Raw genomic sequence first — 12,404 nt, forward strand, 5'->3', positions numbered from 1 at the left:
AAGTCTCTTGCTGCTGGTGTTGGTAAATCCATGGAATGTCACAGAGGTTGCTGCTTCTATTGGTTATGCATTGGATATGTCAGCTGATGAAAGAAAAAAATGGCATTACAGAACAAATCAAATTATGATGAAATCGGTAGTTGCAGCATAGCAGAGTTTTCTGGAGAAAATGAAATCAGTAGCAGCAGCAAGGAAGAAGAATCAGCACAGAAGGGGAGGAATTATGATGCCGCTGAGAAACTGAGTGTTAACTAGACTCCAAAAACAACGATGAACCTCGGACAAAACAGCATCACCGCCGGCGAAGATCCAGGCAAAGGCGAGGAAGCAGGCTAACGGAGGCATCAATTGGATGGGAAATGGCGAGGAGGCAAGTCGCATATTGGGAAATAGAGTTCTCTCATCGCATCGCTGGGTCCCTCATCCAAATCGCTGCGTCGCCGGAGCACCAACACGGACAGACCCGTGGGAAGAAGACGAACTGAACTAAGCAAGAGAAGGAGAAGTGGCGCTACGAAAAGGAGGAATGGGACCTGAAACGACCATTTGGGACACGAGGAGCTGCAAGAGAGTAGAAGTTGGATGGCATCTGCGATAAGGGAGAAGAACCGATCAACGAAACCAGGCAACCAGCACCTCTGGCTCGAGGAAGAAGGAGATCGATGCAGATCTTCTGGGTTAGGTTGGGTTGGGTGGGGCTCAGGGGGCCGGGATTTCTCGGTTGGTAAAAAAAATTAAGCATGCCAAGGACTGGTTTATTTAAACCGAATGGCGTCGAACTTGGTTTAAAAAACCGAGTTTGGAGAATAATAATTAATCGGTTATTAAAAATTTACTAATCACAATGTGACACGTTACCAACTTAAAAAAAAGTTGTTTCATGCATCTTGATGTGAGTCTCCCCTTAGAATAATCTCAACATTAAAGTCACGAATTATTAGTGTGTTGTATGGTATTGAAAACAGTTTACAGTTAAAAGATAAAGGCCCTGTTATCCCGATTAATTACTAAAATGTTTATAGGTTTGACTCCAAGTTTCTCGGAAATTCAAATACGTTTGTCAATACTTATCGCCAAAAGAGAAAAATCAGTAACAGTAATTGGAAGCTATTTTTAGTGTCAATTGTGAATATTTATAGAAATCTAACGTGGGTTGCTTCCAATATAAAGAACATGTTTATGGATTAATTATTATCATCACCACAACAGTGAGATGGAGAAGAAGAAAAAAGAGAGCATAAAAGAAGAAGCAAAAGCATAATCAACTAGTAGAACATCAGTGGTGTTTTCTTGTAGCAAGCTAAGGCTAGATACAAATATAAGGATTGGAAAAGCAATCACATCTTTGTAATAATAATAATTAGTTTGAAAGATGGCAGGAGGAGCCCACATTGAAACTGGGGGACGACATTACGAGGGAGAGGTGACAGCGTTCGTGTTAATTACATGTTTCGTTGCTGCCATGGGAGGCCTTCTCTTTGGGTATGATCTTGGTATCACGGGAGGAGTCACATCTATGGAACCATTCTTGGTTAAATTTTTTCCTACTGTGTATAAACAAATGCTTGATGATTCCAGTACCAATCAATACTGCAAGTTTGACAACCAGCTACTCACGTTATTCACCTCCTCTTTGTATCTTGCGGCATTAATAGCTTCTTTTTTCGCTGCCACAACCACAAGATTGTTCGGACGCAAGCCATCCATGTTTTTGGGTGGCTTGTTTTTCCTTATTGGAGCACTGTTGAATGGCTTCGCAATTAATGTTGAAATGCTTATCATCGGTAGAATATTTCTGGGTTTTGGTGTTGGATATTGCAATCAGGTGAGAAACGACATCATTAATGTATAAGTTTTCTAATCCACACCCATCAATATTTAGTTCTTTAAGACTAATAATAGTTTTTTATTATCTCTTGTGAAAATAGTCTGTGCCGATTTACTTGTCTGAGATGGCTCCGGCTAAAATTAGAGGAGCACTCAACATTGGGTTTCAAATGATGATCACACTCGGAATCCTAGGTTCAAACCTCATCAATTATGCAACCTCGAGGCATAAAAATGGATGGAGAGTATCTTTGGGAGTTGGAGCTGTGCCAGCAATTTTGCTGTGCGTAGGGTCTCTTTGTTTAGAGGAAACACCAAACTCTTTAATTGAAAGAGGGCAACATGTAAAAGCCAAGACAATGTTGCAGAAAATCCGTGGCACTAACAATGTGGATGAGGAATATCAAGATCTTGTTGATGCAAGTGAGGCGGCTAGCAAGGTAGAAAATCCATGGAAGAACATTACACGACGCAGATATAGGCCACAACTCACTTTCTGCTCTTTCATTCCATTCTTCCAACAACTCACCGGAATTAATGTCATCATGTTTTATGCTCCAGTACTTTTTACCATTTTAGGCTTTGGCAGTGATGCCTCGCTCATGTCTGCAGTTATCACAGGAGGTGTTAATGTTCTTGCTACACTTGTCTCTGTTTTCTGTGTAGACAAATTTGGAAGAAGGATATTGTTTCTTGAAGGTGGCATTCAGATGCTTGTTTGTCAGGTAAAAATAAATTTATATAAAAATGTGTATATGTATGTATGTATGACGCGGCTAAGCAAGACTATTATTGCATTGGTTGTAGATTGTGGTTGGAATCATGATCGGCATGAAGTTTGGATTGAATGGTCAAGGATCATTTAACAAAGGAGAAGCAGACATCTTGTTGGTGTTTATATGTTTATACGTTGCAGCATTTGCATGGTCATGGGGGCCACTAGGTTGGTTGGTACCAAGTGAAATATGTTCTCTTGAAATTCGCGCAGCAGGCCAAGCTATTAATGTCGCAGTCAACATGTTCTTTACCTTTGGCATCGCTCAAGTGTTTCTTAGCTTGCTTTGCCACTTGAAGTTTGGTCTCTTTTTCTTCTTTGCCGCTTGGGTGCTCGTCATGACCATTTTCATTGCCTTCCTGTTACCTGAGACTAAAAACGTCCCTGTTGAAGAAATGAACTATGTTTGGAAGTCCCACTGGTTTTGGAACAAGTATATACCTGATGATGCCGTTCCACCAGCTTACAATAGTTCCAAAGCTGCTCCTTGAAGTTAATTAGCGAATCATTAAATAATCTCCAAATGTGTTTTGTTCTCAGATAGGGATCAATATGGTTTTTATTCTTGCTACTTTCACAAAAGCAAGGATTAAAAAGAAAAAGACTTATCAGATCAAGCTTATATGCAAAGATATTCTTTGGCATAAGGGATACTTCTTCATGTAACTTCCCAACATATCAAATTATTGAGTAGAAATAAGATTGATTTCTTTAACTTTTATCTTTTCATATCATTCATTACCTCCCCTTCTTTCTTCTATTATAGCTAGCACATTTTATATGATCATTATATTCTCTTGGTGAGGAAAAAAAAATTGAAAACAAAAGTAAGTTCTCTTGGGTGCAGATTTATATATGGAGCAAATTAAGTATCCGGTAAAATATCTCTATGACAAAGTGATAGCTAAAAAGTTGATATGTATTATATTAAACCGTTTAGTTAGTTGTTATCTCTACAAAATATTTTGACGTGAATGTTGTTACATTAATATTTTGTATTCTGGAATTTAGTGTAACAAGAATAATGTTGATGTGTTTAAAAGGGAGCGCTATAGTAGTTAATGAATCATTTGTGGAAGGTACAATGCTTTTTGATCTGGTCATCTGAGTCGGTGAAGCAGTAAAGATACTTATTGAGTGCCACTATTTAGTCTGCATAGAAACCCCCTTGTTGAGAAGGATGCATGGCATAATTACCCAATTGACCCGGATTAGTAGAAATTGCTTTCTTAAATGCTTCTCGACCACATCTCTTAAAGTTTGTTGCATTGTTTGATATAATTTTCAATGCCTAAACTTTTGCAACAAAGAAGGAATTTGAAGGGTTGGCATTGCTTTTGTAGACTGTTGAATGGACACAAATATATAAGGAAAAATAGTTAGACATGCATTCAACATAAATAATTAACATAAAAAGGCTAGAATTTGCACATTAAAAAGAAATATCTATGCTTATTCTCATAGCTATGACCACCACCAAGAAAAAAAAAAAAATCAAAAGCAAGTCATGTTCATGTAACTTTTTCACGATGGAAACCAAAGAACAACTATTACAAAAGCAATCATTTATAGGAACCAAACAAATCATCAAGTTGGACTTCAACCCACAATGCTACACATTGTGAATTCATTATCTGTTCACCAACCAAGTAGGCCACAAGTAATAAAAACAAAAAATAAATAAATAAATAAAAGAAAGTGGCCACTCCATACCTCAAATTTTCTTTTTCTTTCCGCCATCATCATAATGGCCTTGCTACTAGCTTCTTTCACCTTCTTCTGATAACTTACTTTAGCTTCCATATTTTTTGTGAAGTGACCCAAATTTGAAGAAAGAAGAGAGAGAAGAGAGAGAAATTGAAATTGCTTTCAATGAAACTAAGAGAGAGAATGAAAATGAATTAAGTTTCTCACTTTCTTTTGGCTTGGAATCGGTGATAGTAATGATGGCTATCAAATTAATTCTTTCTCTTTCATGTTTCCAATGATATTAATGCTAGTTAATTGAATTTGAAATCCATAAAAAATTGAAGGTGGGATCTGTTGAAAGCATGCAAGATTTGCTTTCTCTCTTCTTCAAATTTTAGGACCATGCTAGTTGGTCACAAACCAACAATTTGATTTTGGCTTACACATTTAAATCTGGCCCAACTAATTTAACCACATATATTAAACCATTTTTGTATCAAAGGCTGAATTTTAACTTCACATTGGGCTTATTAATTTTTTTCTTTTAGTCCAAAACAAAATTTGCAAGCAACAAAAATTATTAATTAGCATATATGAATTAAAATTTAAATTAATAATTTTTGTAATTATATTAATAATATTTGATCATCACTAATTTAATTTGGAATTTTTCAAACTCATTAATATATATATATATATATATATATATATATATATATATATATCAATTTTAAAAATCTTAAATCCTAAATTCTAACCCTATGATGAGATAGAGTAAAGAGAAGGGTTAGGATTTAGAGTTCTCAAAATATATATATATATAGTAGAAGTATTTTAGTCATTTTTTATAATAGGGATATTGTAATTATTTTTTATTAAAAAATATTAATTTAGATCGATTTAAAATTTAATTTATCAATTTTTTAGTCAAACCGATTTGTCAAATCTAATTTGGACAAAAATAATATAATTTAATAAATTATATATATTAAATTTTAATTACTAAAAAATATTTTAAAAAAATATTTTAAATATCTTTATATGAATAACCCCTTTCAATAAAATATGATCACTATAAAATTGCCAATATTACATTATGCAGCCATATCTCAAAGTCAATTATAAAAATTCTAAACTTAAAAACACTTGGCTGGATGCAAAAACAGATCTACACTTCAAAAATCAAAAAGTATATATAGAAAAATATAGATGAATGACATAGTTATTCACCACCATAATACATTACATGCATTGACTAAGTAATGTCTCACTATACAATTGCATTATTAGCCTCTCTTCTCCTTCTCCTTCTCTTTCCTTCCCTTTCCTTCCCTCCCCCTCCTCCACTCTTGTTTTGTATTAAGTTTTCAACAGATTTGTCACTTTATTTTAAAATAGTAATTGACCAACAGTTTTTTAGGTATACTTTTATCTGATGATAATATGTCAAATTAAAATTATTAATAATTTTTAATAGTTCTATAAAATAAACTATTAATTAATATTAGTTATTATACATATTTACAGTGGTAAAAATTTTTAAATTTAATGTTAAAATAATATACATTGATATTAAAAAATTAATAGTAAAGTACAAAAATAATTATTAACAAAAATTTTGGTAAAATTACAATTTAAAAATTAAAATTATTGAAGGATATGTTAGAAAAAAAATTTAATCATTCAAAATTTTTAAAAGAATATTTTGATAAAAATAAAATTTAATTGATAAAAAATATTTTGTTAAAGGGTAATTTAATAAAAAAAATTTAATCAAAAAAATATAAAATTTTTGTTAAAGAGTATTTTTATAAAAAATCATTTATTTATTTTTAAAAAATAGATAAAGTTAATGTTATTTAATACAAAAAATTTAAAATAGATTAAAGAGATGGCTTTTTATAAGAGGGGTGTTAAGGGACCAGCAGGTTTTGTTAGTTGTAGTCATTAATTAGCCATTATGAATATTTTTAATGGTGTGAGATTATATTTAATAATGTGGGATTACTCATTTTTTTTTTATGGTTAATGGCTAGATTTTAATAAAAGTGTTGGTTCTTAGACTTTTTCTTTTTAAAAGTTATAACTTATAAGGAAGAGAAGTGTATATTTTACAAATAAAAAAGAGGAGAGTGAAATTTTAGCATTTCTTATAAGAAGAGAGTAAAATTTTTTCTAAAATTAAACTCCAATAATACTAGTTTAGAATAATCTCAACATTAAAGTCACGAATTATTAGTGTGTTGTATGGTATTGAAAACAGTTTACAGTTAAAAGATAAAGGCCTTGTTATCCCGATTAATTACTAAAATGTTTATAGGTTTGACTCCAAGTTTCTCGGAAATTCAAATACGTTTGTCAATATTTATCGCCAAAAGAGAAAAATCAGTAACAGTAATTGGAAGCTATTTTTAGTGTCAGTTATGAATATTTATAGAAATCTAACGTGGATTACTTCCAATATAAAGAACAGGTTTATGGATTAATTATTATCATCACCACAACAGTGAGATAGAGAAGAAGAAAAAAGAGAGCATAAAAGAAGAAGCAAAAGCATAATCAACTAGTAGAACATCAGTGGTGTTTTCTTGTAGCAAGCTAAGGCTAGATACAAATATAAGGATTGGAAAAGCAATCACATCTTTGTAATAATAATAATTAGTTTGAAATATGGCAGGAGGAGCCCACATTGAAACTGGGGGACGACATTACGAGGGAGAAGTGACCGCATTTGTATTAATTACATGTTTCGTTGCTGCCATGGGAGGCCTTCTTTTTGGGTATGATCTTGGTATCACAGGAGGAGTCACATCTATGGAACCATTCTTGGTTAAATTTTTTCCTACTGTGTATAAACAAATGCTTGATGATTCCAGTACCAATCAATACTGCAAGTTTGACAATCAGCTACTCACGTTATTCACCTCCTCTTTGTATCTTGCGGCATTAATAGCTTCTTTTTTTGCTGCCACAACCTCAAGAATGTTCGGACGCAAGCCATCCATGTTTTTGGGTGGCTTATTTTTTCTTATTGGAGCACTATTGAATGGCTTAGCAGTTAATGTTGAAATGCTTATCATTGGTCGAATATTTCTCGGTTTTGGTGTCGGATATTGCAATCAGGTAAGAAACGACATCATTAATATAAAAGTTTTTTAATCCGCATGCATTAATACTTAGTTCTTTAAGATTAATAATTGTTTTTTATGATCTCTTGTTAAAATAGTCTGTGCCGATTTACTTGTCTGAGATGGCTCCAGCTAAAATTAGAGGAGCACTCAATATTGGATTTCAAATGATGATCACACTCGGAATCCTAGGTGCAAACCTCATCAATTATGCAACCTCGAGGCATAAAAATGGATGGAGAGTGTCTTTGGGACTTGGAGCTGTGCCAGCAATTTTGCTGTGTGTAGGGTCTCTTTGTTTAGAGGAAACACCAAACTCTTTAATTGAAAGAGGACAACATGTAAAAGCCAAGACAATGTTGCAGAAAGTCCGTGGCACGAACAATGTTGATGAGGAATATCAAGATCTTGTTGATGCAAGTGAGGCAGCTAGTAAGGTGGAAAACCCATGGAAGAACATTACACAACGCAAATATAGGCCACAACTCACTTTCTGCTCTCTCATTCCGTTCTTCCAACAACTCACTGGAATTAATGTCATTATGTTTTATGCTCCAGTACTTTTTACCATTTTGGGTTTTGGCAATGATGCTTCGCTCATGTCTGCAGTTATCACAGGAGGTGTTAATGTTCTTGCTACATTTGTCTCTGTTTTCTGTGTAGACAAATTTGGAAGAAGGATATTATTTCTTGAAGGTGGCATTCAGATGCTTGTTTGTCAGGTAAAAATAAATTTATATAAAAAATTTTATATGTATGTATGTATGACGCGACTAAGCAAGATTACTATTGCATGGATTGTAGATTGTGGTTGGAGTCATGATCGGTTTGAAGTTTGGATTGAATGGTCAAGGATCATTTAACAAAGGAGAAGCAGACATCCTGTTGGTGTTTATATGTTTATACGTTGCAGCATTTGCATGGTCATGGGGGCCACTAGGTTGGTTGGTACCAAGCGAAATATGTTCTCTTGAAATTCGCGCAGCAGGCCAAGCTATTAATGTGGCAGTGAACATGTTCTTTACTTTTGGCATCGGTCAAATCTTTCTTAGCTTGCTTTGCCACTTGAAGTTTGGTCTCTTTTTCTTCTTTGGTGCTTGGGTGCTTGTTATGACCATTTTCATTGCCTTCTTGTTACCCGAGACTAAGAACGTCCCTGTTGAAGAAATGAACTACGTTTGGAAGTCCCACTGGTTTTGGAACAAGTATATACCTGATGATTCGGTTCCACCAGCTTACAATAGTTCCAAAGCTGCTCCTTGAAGTTAATTAGCGAATCATTAAATAATCTTTTGTTCTCAGATAGGGATCAATATGGTTTTTATTCTTGCTACTTTCACAAAAACAAGGATTAAAAAAAAAAAAAAAGACTTATCAGATCAAGCTTATATGCAAAGATATTCTTTGGCATAAGGGATATTTCTTCATGTAACTTCCCAACATATCAAATTATTGAGTAGAAATAAGATTGATTTCTTTAACTTTTATCTCTTCATATCATTCATTCCCTCCCCCTCTTTCTTCTATTATATCTAGTACATTTTATATGATCATTAGATTTTCTTGGTGAGAAAAAAAAAAATAAAAACAAAAGTAAGTTTTCTTGGGTGCAGATTTATATATAAAGCAAATTAATTATCCGCTAAAATATCTTTATGTAAAAGTAATAGTTAAAAAGTTAATATATATTATATCAAAACGGTTTAATTAGTTTTATTTTTATAAGACATTTTCACATAAGTAGTCATATTAATATATGCTTCGATTAAGTGTTGATATGAATTAAAAAGATCATTAATTTTGATAGTTAGTTCATTATTTAAGTAATATTTCCATAAAAAAGAGGTAATTCTTATGAATACAAACTTTACATGGTTATTTTGCTAATAGAAAATAATTAATATATGCATAAAGGGGAGAAATTATATGAGATGAATTGAACGAGAATGGGAGGATGCTAATAAGCTAAGCTTGTCTCTGAAAACTACTCCAATATATCCGATCCATATAATATAATTTGGTGTGGTGGGGCTGGCGTGGTGTAGATAGCTTCCTTAGCTTGTTGGTATATCTCTCTGATTGGCTTCGTTCTCTTTAATAATCAAGTTGAAGTGTGTGTCGCTCAACCATGATTGATTCGTTTTTCATTTAATTAGGGCATGGAGTGATTGGCCATCCTTTTAATTTGTCTCCTTTGATAGATCGATCCAATGCCTCTCATCCATCTCTGCTTTCTCCTTCAACTTCAAGTGTGCCTCTCATCCTCATGCATCACTTGGAATGTTGCTGTTTCATCTGTATATTGTTTCCTCCTCAATCCTAGCTAGCTAGCTACTGTTCTCCTCCTCATTGTCATACATCTAATCGAGCAAACTCACTCAATTAATTACTTATTTATCTCTAACAATGGTGATGCATGCATGCACGTACATACGTAGGGCGTACCTTGCAGAGTATATCTGGGTCATTCCAAGGTCCCTTGTCGGAAAGCATACAGCCACCTTTATCTGCACATGTGCAAGTACCACCGAAGAATTCTGGAAGTTCACTGACGAGGATGATATAATAGGCAACTTAGAAAGAGCAGAGCGAGCGAAATAAGAAACGAGGAGTGTTAGGAGGTCACCAATTTTTGTGATTTGTAGCCATCAATTAGTCATCATTAATGTTTGAGAAAAAGACAAATAGGTCCCTGACTTTTTGTCCCGCGGACATTTTCGTCCCTGACCATTGAAAAATACTTTTAAGTCCCTGACCTTCACAAAACTTGGACGGATCAGTCCCTGACGAAGGCATTTGGACGGATCAGTCCCTGACGGAAGCATTTGGACGGAGGAACTGATCTATCCAAATTTTGTAAAGGTCAGGGACTTAAAAGTATTTTTCAATGATAAAGGACGAAAATGTCCGCGCGACAAAAGGTTAGGAACCTATTTGTCCTTTTCTCTTAATGTTTTTAATAGTATAAGATTACTCATTTTTCTTTTGATAATTAAGTGTCGGCAATTTTTTATGAAATTGCTGTCCTTCTAGACTTTCTCGTAAGAAACTGAATTAACTAGTACGTATGTATGTAGGTAGGTAGGTACCTGGCATCAATGATTTCAAGCAACTTGCTCTGGTAGTTGTTACCGAAGACGTGGATTTTGGAGGCGGTTTTAGGATCGAGGAAGGTCTTAACAGTGTTCCACAAGATCCGGAAACCAGGACCAGCATTGATGATGAACATACGATGCAAAGTCTCAGGATAGTAGTCAGCAGTGATCTTCTGGAGGCGATTGATGAGGTCCCTAGCAGCTTTGTTCATGTTCTTAAGCCCCACGTCTTGAACATCCAAGATCACAGTGCTCTGCCCAATGTGCTTTCCGGCAGCAACAGAGCAAGCAGGGAATTTGAGATGGTTGGCCCTCTCGAACTCCTTCACCTGATACCTGATGTAACGGTCAAGAGTCGTGACCTGCATAAGCTTGTTGGAGTCAACCTGACCCACTCTCTCTATGTACACCGGTCTTCCATCCTTGTCAACTCCATGGTGCCCCTGCGGATAGTGTTTGAGAACCTCATGTATCTCATTGAACTTGAAATCCTCCATTATGCTCTCTACTCCGAACTCCCTCCTCCATTCAAGCATGTTCGCCCACATCTGCTTTGTTTTCTCCACATCCAGCTTCCTCGCTCGAAGGAATCTCAGCATCATGTGCTCGTCATCGTGTTTTGAAGGCAAAAGACCTTCCTCTATCAGTGCTCTCCGAAGCCCTTTAACCGCTTCCACTTCTTCTCCGCTTACTTCACCGTCTTCCCAAACACGCATCATCTTCCTCTGCCTCTTACTACTTCTTTCAACACCTCTCTGCCTTCTAAATCAAATCCACCTTCTCAATAGCTTAAGACTTACCACCTCCTTTATAACTTGCATCTGAATTGCCAAACATCATATCATTACTTTGATCTTGTAAGCTTACTCAAATAAAGATATCAAGTTTAACATTAAGGATGCCGCATTGTTTGGAAAAACAAGGGAGTAATTATTAAGTCATCAAAATTTTGTCATTATCATATTATTCATAGGCTTTATGATCGAAGGTGCAGCCAAATGGATCCCAGCAATGGGGTGTATGAAGAAGATGATGATGTTACCTTTCGAGATATATTAGTTACTAGGATCAAGATGGTACTTTCATGAGTTTTCGCTAAGAATGAAAAGGGATTGAAAGGCCATACAAAATTGCAAAAGTGATGGGCCAAATATAACTTCCAGAATGAGGCCATCTTTAGATCTTATTTATTTATTTATTATTATTATTTACTTGTATCGTATTAGCCATTGTGTTATTTTAGGGTGTCCTTTAAACATATATACAACTTGTTTTAAAAATCCTCATTTATAGTATACAGTATTTTTAACTAAAATGGATGTATATTTCACTTACTATTGTGGAGTAACGTTGGTTAATTTAATCACCTAATATAGTCTAGTTAAAAATAAATTTAGTTATAAGCGCCAAAGATTGTAAAACATATATTTGTTTGTGGTTGCTCTCCATATATAACACATTTTAGTATTTTACCCCATTTAAGGCAAAGGCGCAACCCTTAATTTAATAGTATTTTATTTAACTATATAGAGGTAGGTAGAACAAACAATATATAAAGGATTTCCCATGATCCAGAATTGGTCGTTGTACTTGGGATTCTAAGTTTATGTATGTATGATGAAAACTAGATCTATTTACATTGGAACCCATCATAAGAACCGGAGTGCATTAGTATGAAACATTCTTAGGCACATCCATTCCATGTAATGAATAATGATTGGCATTCATAGTAAGCAGATCTAGAGACATTGCTTTTCGTACTAATTTAATGCGAAAAAACTCTTAGAAAAGGGAAAAAGATTCCTGCTAAATTAGAAATAGATGGGACAAGGAGACTATTAGCTACGGCGATATCTATGACTAACTGTGCTAGATAATCAACAAGAGATA

At 34.5% G+C, this 12,404-nt stretch overlaps 3 protein-coding genes across 3 annotated transcripts; 2 read left to right on the forward strand and 1 right to left on the reverse strand.

Annotated features, from left to right (window-relative positions):
• The first annotated feature begins 1,299 nt into the window (after positions 1-1,299).
• On the forward strand, positions 1,300-3,093 carry LOC107621619 (sugar transport protein 10-like). Its single transcript, XM_021113713.2, has 3 exons — positions 1,300-1,825; positions 1,929-2,552; positions 2,635-3,093. Exons 1-3 carry the CDS (start codon positions 1,373-1,375, stop codon positions 3,091-3,093), a joined length of 1,536 nt encoding a protein of 511 aa, XP_020969372.2. The 5' UTR covers positions 1,300-1,372.
• Positions 3,094-6,961: 3,868 nt separating this feature from the next.
• On the forward strand, positions 6,962-8,682 carry LOC107621166 (sugar transport protein 10-like). The gene is made up of 3 exons (XM_016323202.3): positions 6,962-7,414; positions 7,518-8,141; positions 8,224-8,682. Exons 1-3 carry the CDS (start codon positions 6,962-6,964, stop codon positions 8,680-8,682), a joined length of 1,536 nt encoding a protein of 511 aa, XP_016178688.1.
• A 905-nt stretch (positions 8,683-9,587) lies between these two features.
• Positions 9,588-11,077, reverse strand: LOC107621164 (phosphatidylinositol/phosphatidylcholine transfer protein SFH10-like). Its single transcript, XM_021113920.2, has 3 exons — positions 10,509-11,077; positions 9,865-9,967; positions 9,588-9,779 (listed from the first exon to the last, which is right to left on the reverse strand). The coding sequence occupies exons 1-3, from the start codon at positions 11,060-11,062 to the stop codon at positions 9,747-9,749; spliced, it is 690 nt and encodes a 229-aa protein (XP_020969579.2). The 5' UTR covers positions 11,063-11,077; the 3' UTR covers positions 9,588-9,746.
• Positions 11,078-12,404: the final 1,327 nt, after the last annotated feature.

This window comes from Arachis ipaensis, chromosome B10, assembly GCF_059453495.1.
Source record: "Arachis ipaensis isolate K30076 ecotype BB chromosome B10, ASM5945349v1, whole genome shotgun sequence".
NCBI classification, from domain to species: Eukaryota; Viridiplantae; Streptophyta; class Magnoliopsida; order Fabales; family Fabaceae; genus Arachis; species Arachis ipaensis.